The sequence below is a fragment of the Piliocolobus tephrosceles genome, chromosome 11 (assembly GCF_002776525.5).
Source record: "Piliocolobus tephrosceles isolate RC106 chromosome 11, ASM277652v3, whole genome shotgun sequence".
Lineage (NCBI taxonomy): Eukaryota > Metazoa > Chordata > Mammalia > Primates > Cercopithecidae > Piliocolobus > Piliocolobus tephrosceles.
The window spans coordinates 88,084,007-88,100,184 of NC_045444.1; the positions used below are offsets into that span (position 1 = coordinate 88,084,007).

The 16,178-nt window shown below is 38.4% G+C and overlaps 1 protein-coding gene across 2 annotated transcripts in view; it reads right to left on the reverse strand.

The window, feature by feature from the left end:
- ALS2 (alsin Rho guanine nucleotide exchange factor ALS2) overlaps positions 1–16,178 on the reverse strand; it is an 81,692-nt gene that overhangs the window by 16,548 nt on the left and 48,966 nt on the right. For both annotated transcript variants that reach the window (XM_023219075.2, XM_023219067.2), the window contains exons 14-24: positions 12,457–12,588; positions 11,922–12,050; positions 11,421–11,491; positions 10,927–10,993; positions 10,374–10,576; positions 10,194–10,259; positions 9,063–9,161; positions 8,283–8,447; positions 7,002–7,113; positions 6,717–6,794; positions 1,733–1,866 (exon numbers count right to left, since the gene is read on the reverse strand). In XM_023219075.2, coding sequence (XP_023074843.2) covers positions 1,733–1,866; positions 6,717–6,794; positions 7,002–7,113; positions 8,283–8,447; positions 9,063–9,161; positions 10,194–10,259; positions 10,374–10,576; positions 10,927–10,993; positions 11,421–11,491; positions 11,922–12,050; positions 12,457–12,588 — 1,256 coding nt within the window. The remainder of the gene's footprint in view (positions 1–1,732; positions 1,867–6,716; positions 6,795–7,001; positions 7,114–8,282; positions 8,448–9,062; positions 9,162–10,193; positions 10,260–10,373; positions 10,577–10,926; positions 10,994–11,420; positions 11,492–11,921; positions 12,051–12,456; positions 12,589–16,178) is intronic.

A 16,178-nucleotide genomic window follows, 5' to 3' on the forward strand; every position in this document is an offset into this window, starting at 1 on the left:
GAGACTCCGTCTCAAAAAAAAAAAAAAAAAAAAAAAATACAAAAATTAGCTGGGGGTGGTGGCGCATGGCGCATGCCTGTAATCCCAGCTATTCAGGAGGCTGGGGCAGAAGAATCTCTTGAATCCAGAAGGCGGAGGTTGCAGTGAGCCAAGATCATGCCACTACACTCTAGCCTGAGTGACAGAGCGACATTGCATCTCAAAAAAAAAAAAAAAAAATTAGCCAGGCGAGGTGGCCCATACCTGTAATCCCAGCTACCCGGGAGGCTGAGGCAGGAGAATCGCTTGAATCTGGGAGGTGGAGGTTGCAGTGAGTTGAGATCACGCCACTGCACTCCAGCCTGGGCGACAAAGTGAGACTCTGTCTCAGAAAAAAAAAAAAAAAATTTAAAATTTAAAAAATAATAAATAAAAATAAAAATTGATTCCTGTTAGAACAAGGACTTTCTGAACCTTGCACATCTTATAATGAGGATTTAAAATGCGTTACATACTGGGTTCTAAAATACTCTAAGAATAAACATGTACAGAAAACATATCCTTAGGAACAAAAAAAACTGAGGTGCTACCAAATATAATAATAAAATTCAAGCTGCAGTCAATAAAGAAAAATAGACATATGCCAAAAACTGTCCACTTCTGTGATTGTGCCACATCTAGGGACAGATGGTGGGAGAACGGAGAATAAAGTCAAAAATGCAACGGGGTTGGGCATAATATACTTAGATTTTGCCTTTTTTCCCCTCATATATGCAGATTTTACTATTCCACTTGGTGGGTGTGTGTGTGTGTGTGTATATGTTCTTTACTTTTCAAAATCAAGTTGTGTACAGATTCCATCTCAGAATGCTCTTTCAGGCTGGGCACAGTGGCTCACACCTGTAATCCCAGCACTTTGAGAGACCAAAGTGGGCCGATCACTTGAGGTCAGGAGTTCGAGACCAGCCTGGCCAACATGGTGAAACCTTGTCTCTACTAAATATACAAAAAATTAGTCAGGCATGGTTGTGTGTGCCTATAGTCCCAGCTACTTGGGAGGCTGAGGCAGGAGAATCGCTTGAACCCGGGAGATAGACACTGCAGTGAGCGGAGATGGCACCACCATACTGCAGCCTGGACGACAGACCGAGACTCCATCTCCAAAAAAAAAAAAAAAACTCTCTCACATGTGGAACTTTCCTTTTAAACATCCATGCTTTAAGGCTTATAATGTAAACCAAGACTATAGACAAGACTATAGATTTAGTCATCTAAAGTAGTGTCAGTTGACAATTCAAGGCGGTTACATCTTGTTTAAAAAAAAAAAAAAGAAGACAACTTTGGCCAGGTGCAGTGGCTCATAACTGTAATCCCAGCATTTTGGGAGGCTGAAGCAGGAGGATCGCTTAAGCTCAGGTTCAAGACCAGCTTGAGCAATAGCAAGACCCAGTCTCTATAAAAATTAGAAAAATTAGCCACGCATGGTAGTGGGTGCCTGTAGTCCCAGTTACTTGGGAGGCTGAGGCAGGAGGATCACATGAACCCAGGAGGTCAAGGCTGCAGTGAGCCATGATCACGCCACTGCAGTTCAGCCTGGTGACAGAGTGACACCCTGTCTCAAAAAATAAAAATAAAATAAAATAAAAAAGAAGACTTTAAGAACTTGATTTTGCTTTTAAAATATTAACCTGCTTTGATAAAAGACAACTCCAAACATTCAATAATTAATCCAGAATTAACACTAGTTACTCACAAAACTTTAGGTCTGTCTTTATCACTCTCATACAGACTAGGTTTGAAGTAGGTTCCAGTGATTTTTATCCCAGATCCCCATTCTCCACTAAAATAACCTTCAATGTAGTCTCCATTTGGCATAGTCAGTGTTCCCTAGGTAAAGTCAGAGAATAAAATGTGGGGTTAGAGGAAATATATTCAATATTTATTTATTTATTTGGAGACAGAGTCTCATTCTGTTGCCTAGGCTGGAGTGCAATGGTGCGATCTTGGTTCACTGCAACCTCTGCTTCCTGGGTTCAAGTGATCCTCCTGCCTCAGCCTCCCAGGTAGCTGGGATCACAGGCGCCTGAAACCACGCCCAGCTAATTTTTTGTGTTTTCAGTAGAGACGGGGTTCCACCATGTTGGCCAGGCTGGTCTCGAATTCCTCACCTCAAGTGATCCACCCACCTTGGCCTCCCAAAGTGCTGGGATTACAGGCATGAGCTACCACGCCCAGCCCTCAATTTTTAAAATCAAGAGAAAAAAAGCACTAAATGGTTGTTTTCCTTTTTAACTTGCTCTTTATCAGTCTCTAACTCTTTAAATATCAAACAAAATATGGGCACATGCATGTCTCAAAGAGTATATGAAAATAATCCATGGGTAAAAGAAAAAAAAACACACACAGGGAAAACTCGAAAATATTTTGAACTGTATGAAATGACCATACAATATATTAAAATTTAGGGGATGATGTAAATTACAAGCAGTGCTTAGAGGGAAACTTATAGCTGTTAACACCTATCTTTTCAGGAAGATCTCGAATCAGTAATGTAAAATTCCACCTAATAAAATTACAAAAGGAGGAACAAACTAACAACCTAAACCCAAAGCAAGAAAGAGTAGGGAAATGATAAAGATTAGTGCAAAAATCAGTAAATGAGATAGAAAACAAAAAATAAAGAAAGATCAATGAAACTAAAAGTTGCTTCTTGGAAAAGATACACAAAATTGACATTTAACTAGATTAATCAAGCAAAAAAGAGAAAACATAAGTTTATAAAATCAAGAGTGAAACAGGTTATTACTACCAGCCTATAGAATGAAAAAAGTTAGAAGGTGCTATGTTTTGAAAATGTCTCCTCTAAAATCTGTGCTGAAACTTAAACCCCATGGTGATGGTTGTAAGAGGTGGGGTCTTTTGGGAAGTGATTAAAGACAGTGTCCTCATGAATGGAGCAGTGCCTTAGAAAATAGCCAGAGGGTTGGGCGCGGTGGTTCACACCTGTAATCCTAGCACTTTGGGAGGCCGAGGTGGGTGGATCACAAGGTCAGGAGTTCGAGATCAGCCTGACCAACATGGTGAAGCCCCATCTCTATTAAAAATACAAAAATTAGCTGTGCATGATGGCACGCGCCTGTAATCCCATCTACTCAGGAGGGTGAGGCAGAAGAATCGCTTGAACCAGAAGGTGGAGGTTGCAGTGAGCCAAGATCGTGCCACTGCACTTCAGGCTGGGTGACAGAGCAAGACTCTGTCTCAAAAGAAAAAAAACAAAAAGAAAAGTGCCAGAGGGAACTATCTTAGGCCTTTCTGACCTTCCATCTTTTGCTATGTGAGAACTCAGCCAAGAAGGCCTTCACCAGACAGGGAATGCTGTTGCCTTGATCTTGGACTTCCCAGCTTGCAAAATTGTGAAGAAATAAATTTCCCAGTCTATGATATTTTATTACAGCATCACAAACATGTGAAGACAGAATGGAATACTAAGAGAACAGCTTTATGCCAACTAAGCAGATAACATAGAGAAATAGAAAAATTCGTACCAAAACTGACTCCATGAGAAATAGAAAATCTAAATAGACCTAAAGCAAGTAAAAAAACTGAGTTAGAAATTAAAAATTTTCTCACAAAGTAATGCTTAGGCCCAGAAGACTTCATTGGTGAATTCTCCCAAACACTCAAAGAAGAAATAATAACAAAGCTTTGCAAACTTTCAGAAAATAGGGGAGGAGGGAACACTTCTCAGCTCGTTCTATGAGGCCAGAATTATTCTGATATCAAAGACAGACAAAGACACCACAATAAAAGAAAACTACAGACCATTACCTCTCACAAATATGAATGCAAAAATCCTCAACAAAATACTGGCATTAAATCCAGCAACATCAACATATAAAAAATCATACACCATGACCAAGTACAATTCATCCCAGGAGAGCAAGGTTGGTTTAACATCAGTAAAGCAACCAATATAATATACCATATTAGTAGAATAAATGATAAAAACCAAATGATCATCTCAACAGACAACGGAAAAGCACTTTAACAAAAACACTTTTCAGCCAGGTATGGTGGCTCATGCCTGTAATCCTAGCACTTTGGGAGGCCGAGGTGGGTGGATTGCTTCAGCTCAGGAATTTGAGACCAGTTTGGGCAACATAGTGAAACCCTGTCTCTACAAAAAAAAAAAAAAATTAGCCAGGCATGGTGGCATGTGCCTGTAGTCCCAGTTATTTGGGGGGCTGAGGAGGGAGGATTACTTGAGCCCAGGAGGTTGAGACTGCAGGGAGCTGAGATCACACCACTGCACTCCAGCCTGGGTGACAAAGTGAGACCCTATCTCAAAAAAAAAAAAGCTTTTCTCTAAAATAGAAAACAATGTAAAGATGTCCAATCTTAATATTTTCTATTCAGCATTCCACAGGAGACTCTAGCCAGTGCAACTGGACACGAAAAAGAAATAAAAGCCTTCCATATTATGAAGAAAGAAGCAAAAAATGTATTTACTTGTAGGTGATATGATTCTGTATGCAAGAAATCCTAAGAAATCCACACACACACACACACACACACACACAAATACTAACACTAATAAACAAATTCAGCAAGATTTTAGGATACAAGAACAAAATACAAAATCAACTATTTTTTAAAATATAGCAATGAACAATCTGAAAATGAACTTAAGAAAACAATGCTTTACAATAGCACCAATAAAATACTTAGAAACAAATTTAACCAAAGAAAGGCAAGATGTGTACACTGAAACCTAGAAAACATTGCCGAGAGAAATTAAAGATCTAAATAAACTGTGAGATGTTCTATGTTCATGGGTTGGAATAGTCAATATTATTAAGACGGCAATTATCCCCAAATTAATCTATAGATTCAATGCAATCTCTATCAAAATCTTAGCAAGGTTTATTGCAGAATCTTGATAAGCCAGTCCTAAAATTTACATGAAAAGGCAAAGAATCTAGATTCGCCAGAACAATTTTGAAGAAGAACAAACTTGGAGGACTTATATTCCTGATTTCACAACTTACTAGGAATCAACAGTAATCAAGATGGTGTGGTATTAACACAAGGAGAGACATGTTGATCAGTGAAATACAACTGAGAGACCAGAAATAAACACATTTTCTGGTCAACACAGGTGCCAAGATTCAACGGGAAAAGGTGCTGGGAAATTTGGATAGCCATATGCAAAAATACTAATTTGGACACATAACTCAACCCATATACAAAAGTTATCTTAAAATGAATCACAGACCTAAATATAAAAGGCAAAACTATAAAATTTTATGTTTTTTATTTTTTATTATTTTTTTAGATGGAGTCTCACTCTGTGACCCAGGCTGGAGTGTAGTGCTGGGATCTCAGCTCACTGCAAACTCCACCTCCCGGGTTCACGCCATTCTCCTGCCTTGGGCTCCCGAGTAGCTGGGACTACAGGTGCCCACCATCACACTTTGCTAATTTTTTGTATTTTTAGTAGAGATTGGGGTTTCACCGTGTTTGCCAGGATGGTCTTGATCTCCTGACCTCGTGATCTACCTGCCTCGGCCTCCCAAAGTACTGGGATTACAGGAGTGAGCCAAAAGGCAAAGACTTCTTAGACATAAAATCAAAAGCATAATTCATAAAATTTTTTATAGAGTTCGTTAAAATGAAAAACTTTTCTATTTCAAAAGACACCATTAAGAAAATAAAAGACAAGTCACAGACTGCAAGAAAATATTTATAAATCATATCTGATAAAGGACATGTATCCAGAATACAGAAAGAACCCTTATAATTCATACAAGAGTACAAACAAAATTTTATAAATAGGCCAAAGATCTGAACAGACATTTCATCAAAGAAGATATATGAATCACTAATAAGCATGTTCTACATCATTAGTCACTAGGGAAACGCAAATGAAAACCAGGATATACCACTTCATATTGGTATTCCATTGGTGGAATGGTTATAAGAAAAAAGACAGAAAATAAGAAATATTTTTTGATACGGAGAAATTAGTATCCTCATTGATATGGAGAAATTAGTATCCTCACACATTGCTGATGGGAATGTAAAATGGTACAGACATTTTGGAAAAAAGTTTGACAGTTTCTTAATACGTTAAACATCAATTTACCATAAAACCCAGCAGCAATTACACTCTAGGCATCTACTTGAGAAATGAAAATGAAAACGTATGTCTACACAAGAAACTGCATTTGAAAGTTTATGGCAGCATTATTCACAGTAGTCTAAAGTTGGAAACAACTCAATGTTTATCAATTGGTAAAAGAATAAACTAAATGTAGTTTTGGAAAACTATTCAGTCATAAAAAGGAACAAATACTATACATGCCACAATATGGAAAAAAACAAAAACATCACGCAAAGTGTAGGAAGCCACAGAGAGGAGACTGCATGTATGATTCCATTTATACAAAAGGCCCAGAAAAGGCAAATCTATACAGTGATTAAGAGTGATTAGTGGTTGGCTGGGACTGGTGGTGGAAATGGAAGTCACTGAATGAGCAGAAGGGATTTTCTTGGGTGACAGAAATGTTCTGAAACTGGATTGTGGTGGTAGTTTGTACAGCTATGTTGACTAAAAATTACTGAAATGTGCACTTGAAAGGGATGAATTTTATGGCATGTAAATCAGCTATTTTTAAAGTCAAAAAAATTAGTAAAAGAATTTATTAGAGAGAAAAAGAAGAAAGTTAGTTTCCAACCTTTCCACTAAGAGTCCAGTCATCTGAAAATTCTCCCTCATAGATAGTATCATCTTCGGAAAGCAAAACCCCATTTCCCTATAAGAAGAAACAAGAGAAAAATTACAACACATAAAATAGAGTCACTTAAGAGTGCAAGCAGTCATATCCCCAAAGCCTTATGGAATCTTAAAAGAAGGAAAATAGTACTAAGAAGGTAGAAACTAATCAAAAGATGACTTAAAAAGTTAGGGACAAAGGAGCTTTAACAAGTTAGTAATAACTACATGCAAATATTCCACTCACCATCATTTTATTAAGGTGAAAGTTGCCCTCATAGTATAATCCAAACTGGGTAACCACCACACCATTCCCTTGACACACATCATCTTGCCACATTCCCATATACTTTTCCCCCCTGCACAGAAATAAAAAGAAAAGAAAAAGCACTGAAGACAAGGATAAAGTAGGGAAAAGACAATTATCACATGGGAGATCCCAGGCATCAACCCTAGGCTGGTATAGATTCCATTTTTCTTTCTTTCTTTTTTTTTTTGAGACGGAGTCTCGCTCTGTCACCCAGGCTGGAGTGCAGTGGGTGGATCTCAGCTCACTGCAAGCTCCGCCTCCCGGGTTCACGCCATTCTCCTGCCTCAGCCTCCCGAGTAGCTGGGACTACAGGCGCCCACCACCTCACCCGGCTAGGTTTTTGTATTTTTTAGTAGAGACGGGGTTTCACTGTGTTAGCCAGGATGGTCTCGATCTCCTGACCTTGTGATCTGCCCGTCTCAGCCTCCCAAAGTGCTGGGATTACAGGCTTGAGCTACCGCACCCGGCCTTTTTTCTAGTTAAAGTAGTTAACTTTGTCTCCTCAAATATGGGACAAGGTGAGAGCAAAAGACATCTCACTCAGTAATGTTCTCTGAGGAATTTAATGTTGTGGTCTATCTGACACAGATCTGTATATACCCCAGGTAGTTACTTGATAAGTTTAAAATATATAATTTTTAAAAAGAAGGCCTAGAATTCAACTCTAAATAATTTCATTTGAAATGTAATAAGCAGAATAAAACCTATGCATAGGTTTTTCTTACACAAAAGTTTGCTAACTTAAAAAGAAAGAGGCTGGGTGAGGTGGCTCATGCCTATAATCCCAGCACTTTGGGAGGCAAAGGCAGGTGGAACACTTGAGGCCAGGAGTTCGAGACCAGCCTGGACAATATGGCAAAACCCCATCTCTACCAAAAATACAAAAAATTAACTGGGTGTGGTGGTGTGTGCCTGTGGTCCCAGCTACTTGGTAGATTGAGGTAGGAGGATCCCTTGAACCCAGGAGGCAGACATTGCAGTGAGCTGAGATCGCACCACACCAGCCTGGGTGACAGAGTGAGACCCTATCTCAAAAAATAAATAAATAAATAAATAAAAGGGTTTGTCATAAAAGAAGGTTCATTTTTCACCTACTCAAACTCAAAGAAATCTTACTAATCTCCATGAAAAAGACAAAATAAGTATAAACTGCTTGTTAAATAATCATGGTGCTTAATCATTTGCTTAAACTGTGAGAAAAGAAGAAGAACACTGTACCTAGTGATATCATCAAAGACACCATATCCTGCTTTCTTATCCGTTACCCACTGGCCAATGAACATACTAGGAGAGGAGGACGTCAATTTCCCACTTCGTAGAAGGCCATGACCATGACGCATATTATCTTGGAAACAGCCCTCAAACACTTCACCAGAAGCATAGCTGTGGTTGGAAAGAATGATTAATTATCACATGCACATTGAATTCTGATGCTCATTTTTACAAAGTTTAGAAAATCCAAAACCATACTCAGTCTCACTGGTAGCTACAATTATTTGTTTATATGTTTATTTTTCACCAATTAAGAAAACCTCGTTTTTGAGTGACTAAAGTTAAAAAGTTAAAGACACCATGGGTGGTATTTTGCATTAACATGGAAAAAAATGTGTTTTTAGTCTCTTACAGGAAAATGAAATAATGAGTTTTTTGTAAGAGGGAAGAATAAAAGTTTTGTCCGTTAGAATCAAGTAAATAAAAATAAGATAAATTTATAGATAAGACATATAGGAGTCTCTATGAGAAAATTATGGTTTATAAGGTATATAATATTTAGATAAGAACTAAATTTAATAATCCAGTATTTTAATCCTGTGATAGATGAGGGGTTGACCTTTAAAAGAAGATCACAGAGAGTTTCAATTTTATTTACTCCTCTAAATTTTATCTATAAGACTAAGCAAAACTTAAACCTTGGAAATTTTGACTATGCAAACATTCAAGTTTACATGGTTATATGAAAAACGAACACCAGTCCAACAGCCTTTCCAATGTTATTACCTGTAGACTCCTTGACCGCACATTTTTCCTTCTTTCCAATGGCCTACATAATGGTCTTCTTTGTTAATTGCCTTGTTTGGGATTCTGTATTCTCCATACCTGCCACGAAAAAGAAAAAAATAACAAAAGAATATGCATTTATGACATATTCACCTTTTGTATGTGTATCGTGGTAAACATTTTAACAAGGAAGACAGAGAAAATATTCACCTGTAGGAGGAAAGGGTTAAAATAGCATCTTGGTTTAAGGTGAATCTGTAACCTAAGCTGTTTGGCAAAAGGAGTGGGACATCAGCCCCACTACACTAAGATATGGTGTTTTAATACAAGTCAGGTGAAAAACAGAAGACCTGTGTCCTTCGCCTCTCTGTCACTAATGACCTGCACCACCATGGGGTAAGCCCAGGTATCCAGCTCCTTTATTTGGATAACAAGAGGGGCAACTCAGTGGGTAAATGAGATGATCTAAAGTCTCTTCTCATTCTAACAATCTATTAAAAAGAGACTTTAACACATCACAAGAATTTACATGATCACACGGACACACAAAATCACCTACCCAACATTTTTTGTACACTGAAATAAATTACTTCCTTAACATTATACAAAATACTGTCATAAACTAATCCCATAAATACATTTCCAGTGTTAGATAACATGATAAACTTATTTTAAAAAGTCATTAGACCATCATTAGGATAATATAACACTTGGAAATTTTCTCCTTTAACATACCACAGAAATTAAAGATGACTTAAAACAACTGAAAGGAAAATTTTTCTGTGCCCTTTGTGTAAACGGGGACTACTGTCTCAATAGTCCTACCATTAACATTACCAAAGTTCTCAGTCTTCACAACTGAGAAATTAATAGAAGACATAGCCCCATTTTAACAGATGGAAGGCTGTGTAGTTTGAGGTCACACGGCTATCAAGGAAAACGAGCCAGTCTAGGTAAATCAGAGGCTGTACCCCTCACTCCTGGCTCTCTTCATGATCATACCTGTGCATTTCTAAAAAATAACAACAAAAATCTACTACTTGTTTGAAAAGCAGCTCTGCATACAAAATAACATAATTTATGACCCTACTGAACTTGAATTTACTATCATATTCTACACAATTTTCTTACCCATCTTCCAAGCCATTCCTGAACATGCCAGAATACATCTTTCCATCAGGCCACTTCAAAACCCCTCTGCAATGCGTAAGCAAAGAATAATGCATGTCAACTAATATTTCAGATAATCAATACTTTTTCTATCATGTGATGATCATCCTCACCCCAGGTATAAATCTTCAACATTTTCACCTGCCATGAGGCTTCCCTGAAAGCCAGCGTCCATCATAGGTGGCATCCTTTAGGCGAGGATCTTTGTAGAAAGTATATTTGGCACTGCGTGAAATGGGTGGCTCCTGTCTCTGAACACTGCTACCACTTCCATAAGCGGGAAGATCAGACATCCCTCTCAAAGCCTGATCTACAGCTTGGCTTATAGCTCGCAGCCACTTTGTCTAGGAGCAAAAAGTAACATCAATAAGCTTAAGGCAACAATTCATCAAGTATTGCTTTAAACCCTGTTAGTTTTCTTTGGTGTGAATAAATTATTTGTGTCCTAATGCTATTCCTATTAATGGAGTAATACTGACTGGCTCTTGGATTTCTCTGCTATATGTTTAAAATTAAGTCACGTTAAAAAAAAAAAAAAAAAAACCAAGAACCTATAGTTTTGGCTTAATGAAGATTTATCAGACAGAACTGTGCATCATTAGTCAAGCAAGAATAATTTATATTTCTTCTTTATTACACAAGAGGCAGAAAGAGCCAGGGTGAAGATTGAAAGAAAATACCATAATGGACTAACCTTTTCCTGGGGTGTAGATGAAATGAGAGTGAACTGCTCCTCAGGTGTAGTTATCTTTAAGCCATTCCTAAAACGTTCACAAGGATAAATACCAGTAGGTTTAACAACCTGTCGTTACAGTATCAATCCTCAAATTTGAAAAGCAACCTCTTTATTTCAAGAGGAGCAGAAGTCAATTAATGTAAACACTTGTTTGGTTTTGGGTCCCACCATGGTGGAAAGAACAAAGAATTCTCTGCTCTGTGTTGAACGATGGGGATGTGTGCAATGAAGATGCCTTTTCATCACCTAATTGTGACTTGCCATGATCTTTGCAACAGGCCATTTTATTATCAATAGACTACTTTACTGTCTAATGTGCTGGGAGGTGGGTCTCATTATGCAGAATGGGGAGACTGTCTCCCAAGTCCTCCTGAGCCTTTTTTCACATTTAAGGAAGCAACTTAGGTAACAAGACTTGGACGGGGTAGAGTGGGGAGGGGGGACACACTTACACACCACCAGCTTCTTCAGACAGTGGCTCTGCCCACAGCGTGGCCAGAGGGAAAACATGGTGTGTGGAGAACTGAAACAGAGAACATGGAGGCACTTTTATGAAAGCCCATGTAGACCTTGGGGTCTCTTCCCATATCCCCTTCATGTCATTAACCCACACGAGCCCTGCAGTCTCTGCTGCACAACCCCTTGAAATAGTTAAGTCCATGTAGGTGCCACCAATTCTGCCACATTGTCCCCATAACACAGATAACCCAAAGGGCTTTGCCATCTCTGCTGCAGGGCCCTCTTCACATGGCTGACACTCATTCTCAAGCTGGAAACTTCAGAAGTTCTCTGAAATCCAGTGCACACACAAATCCATGCTGTAGCTGAACAGTCTCTTTTAGTCAACAGTTTCAGTAAAATCACACTAGTTTTGAACATAAACTGATAGTATAGTTAATAAGGATAGGATTCCACCTTTCAGGGATTCTTTTAAGGTGAGGAATCCAGCCTACCTGGGCATGGACCAGTGCATCATTAAAGAGAATGAACCAATTCACAGAAAACCTCCCAGCATGCTGCAGAGACAGGGCTCGGTTGCTACTCTCACACAGCAGTCGACGCTCTGGCTTTCTCAAGGAATCCTGGAATTAAAGACAAATATAATACTAAGTGAAACAATCAAAATCATTTTTACATGTAAAGAGAAAATAAAATAGATACAAATCACGTTTAAGGGAATTTGCTGGTCATAGCTTAGCTTGGTGTAAAAACTAAATTTATATGGGATCTAAACACTTCACAAAAGTAGAGCTCAAAGGAGATTAAAAAGAAAACAAAAACAAATTAAAGGTGAGTAAGTCTTCAGAGAGGATTTCTAGAAATGAGAGAAGGTATTTAGAGTACCCATTGGTATGGTCCTTAGACATTTTAGGAAAGGGGTCATTAAAATGTTATTGCCATAAACAGAGGAACAGAGAAAATGATATCAATTGTTATCGAAACAGTTGCTGTTTGCTAGGGTAACAAATGACAATTGGCATGGCTTACCGTCATTTTTCCAGGGAAGGTCTTCCAGAAGCCCAGTGTGTATTCTGCTTCCTTCCTTTTCCTGCCGAGATGGAGAGCAAGACACTCATAACAAGAACTGGAATCCTGCAGTTTCTGATATTCTGGAGATGCCTACAGGGCAAAAATTAAAGAGGAAAAAAAGAACATAAAATCATTATCCAGAATCTGTAGCCTCAGTCTGCTTTAGATATATAGTATTAAATGTAGGGGAAAATTTGGCCCAAGAGCATAAGTAGCACATTGCAGGAGACTGGGAAAAGGAGATTGGTTTTAGAAAAATTCTACTACATAAAAATACATATGAAATAGGGGAATAACTCAGGGGAGACAGACAAAACCTGGCAGTTACTGAGGAGAGCAGCAGAGACCCCAGGACAGGGCAGGAGTTCTCAAATGTTTTGGTCTTGGGATCCCTTTATTTTTCTTATGTGGACTGTATCTATTGATATTTACCATATTAGAACATAAAATTAAGAAATGTCAAAAGCTTTTATTAATTCACTTACAAAACTTTTTTAGTGGCAGGGCTCGGTGGCTCACGCCTATAATCTCAGCACTTTGGGAGGCCGAGGCGGGCGGATCATGAGGTCAGGGAATCAAGACCATCCTGGCTAACATGGTGAAATCCCGTCTCCACTAAAAAAATACAAAGTTAGCTGGGTGTTGTGGCGGACACCTGTAGTCCCAGCTACTCGGGAGACTGAGGCAGGAGAATGGTGTGAACCCAGGAGGCGGAGCTTGCAGTGAGCTGAGATGCGCACTCCAGCCTGGGCAACAGAGCAAGACTCCGTCTCAAAAAAAAAAAAATGTTTTTAGTGAGAAAAGTGGCAATGGTCCACATTTTTTCTAATCTCTTTGTTATCTGGCTTTAAAAATGACAGCTGGACTTTTATATCAGCTTCTGCATTTAATGTGTTATATGTTGTTTGGTTAAAACCTATGAAGAAAATGTGGCCTTATAAAGGTATGTATCTGGAATAGAGAGAAGCATTTTAATAGCCATTTCAAATGAATGTGGATATTCTCCTTTGATATTACATTAAAACTTGCTAAGTGGTAGATTCTTAAAGGGAGCTGCAATGTGGAATCTAAAACCATAGCAATGAGATTTTTGTACGCTGAGATGTTAAAATCCAGGGGTTCATCGTGCTCTTTGAATGGGTCTTTTACCAACTACGACTTTGTACCATCTATGATTGTGGATTGGACATATGGAAAATACCGGTTGACTGAATTATGCAGATTTTCCAAATGTTGACATCTTTCTTCTACAACATCAAAAATCACAGGATCATAGAACCACCAATCTCATGAGATAAAGTCCTAAGTATCAGGCAACTGTCACACTCACAGTGGTAGATTCATCTCTAACATTCTAACTTTTGCTTAAAGATTGAGATTTTATTATTGGCAACAAATACTATCATTTGTTCTCTTTGAAATGACAGGTTCATTTACTCATTTCTGAGAAAATAGCTGCCAATATCCAAATCTGAGAAATCAGTTTATCTGTCAATTGTCCTTTCAAGTTAAAAAAAAAAAAAAAAAAGCAACCCATTTATTTCAACAGGAGCTCTCAACTCATCACAATCGTGCTTTTTCTTGAAAAACCACCACACTTCAGCATGCAGCAGAACTTCTTTACATGTACTTTGCACGTCACCACACATAATAGGACATTCTTAATTGTATTTTAACTGCAAGTGCATGGCAATGAAGTATGCAATGACTACTAGTATAGTCTGGTGCCACTGCCTTGATTCCTACCAAGGAGCCAGCAGTTTTACCCACCTTAACTTCTCTGCACTATCAATGTAAATGACAACACAGTGGAAAAAGCAAATATCTTAGTACTATCATGAAAATAGTTTTGACCTTGTGAACCTCTTGAAATGGTCTTTGGAAGCCCCAGGGGTCTGCAAATGAAGCTTTGAGAACCAACTACTGGGATGGGCGTAACTGCTATGCCATGTAGTGAGGAAGCAGAAGGTAAGATTGAAGGATGATCTCTCACATTCATGAGTTTACTTGCCACAATTGTGAGAGTCACTCATTTTCATTTTTTCCATTCACTTAAGAAACATTTAATGAGTATCTACCACATATGAAACATTCTGCTAGAATGCTGGGGAAAAAAAATAAGGCATGATCTTTGTACCATAATTAGGCAGACAAGATAGAAAAATGTACCAGAATAATGCAGTGGTTTTGTTAACAGGTTATATATCATAAAAGACAATCTAGAAAAGTAGGTTAAGAGAACAGATTCTGGAACCAGAGCCTGGATATGAATTGTAGCTCTGTCAATTCTCAGCTGGGTCTCAATTCTCTCATCTGTAAAAGGCTGATGATGAAATAGGTATAATAATAATGCCTACTTCACCGAGTTGATGTGGGGATTAAATGAATACATATAACTTGCTTAGAACAGTGCCTGGCATATGGAATTCATTCAATAAATGTTAAGTATTATTATTATTTTTATATGGAGATATTTAAAAAATACATATATGTGTACACACACACGATGTCAAAGGTGTGCCTTAGACTTACTCAATTATAATGTATAGTGATGGAATACGGGCAGGTTTGTTTTGAAAAAGCTTCCACAGTTGATTTTGACCCCTGTGATGAGGATAAGGGCCACTGATATTACATGAGAAGTGAATAATGGAGAGAGTAAGTGTTAGCAAAATAGAGTAAATAATCCTTCAGAGATGGATAGGGGAAAGAGAACCAATATAGTCAAAGAGGGCTTTATTTTCATGATAAAATGACTTTTGTCCTAGAATGAGGATGGGAGTGGGAGTGTTTCAGGAAGGAAATATAAAGCACATGAAAGCTACATCCAGGGAAACTGAACTCTGACTCTGAATAATTCTAAGCTGATCTGGTAGGAAATTTTTTTGTTGATTGAGGCCATACTGGGGTGAAAGCTGTATCTCATTGGGATATTTGATAGGTCAAACCTTCACAGCTAAAGCTAGATCAGTTTAAAGATCTTGTAGGTCTTTTCTTTAGTCTGGTTTTAAAGTCAAAATCAAACTAAAGAAAAGACCTACAAGTTCACAGTAGGCTCAACTGTAGAAAGCCTATATCAATCGGTTCCTGGGTCACTCTGAGGGGTGAAATCTGTTTAGATCAAGAGACAGACCCAAAGATTAAGAAGATTCTAAACCTATAAGGGGCCAGTATGGTGGCTCATGCCTGTAATCCCAGCACTTTCAGAGGCCAAGGTAGGCCAATCACTTGAGGTCAGGAGTTCGAGGCCAGCCTGGTCGACACGGTGAAACCCCCATCTCTACTAAAAATACAAAAACAAAAAAAAAGTAGCCAGTGTCATGGCACACATCTGTAATCTCAGCTACTCAGGAGGCTGAGGCATGAGAATTACTTGAACCTGGGAGGTGGAGGTTGCAGTGAGCCAAGATTGCACCACTGCACTCCAGCCCCAGTGACAGAACGAGACTCTGTCTCAAAAACAAACAAACAAACAACAACAAAAAAATCTATAAGGGACTTTGGAGTCACTATAATTTATCTACAGCCTTTCAGGGTAGAAACAAAATGAAACCACACATTTCGATGGTATTTCAAAGGTGAATGTCTCAGGACCAGCTTTAACATACATCTATATCCTAGTGTGGTGCTAACTTCCTAGGATTCCACCTAACTAGTTTTATATAAGAGTGGACTAGTTA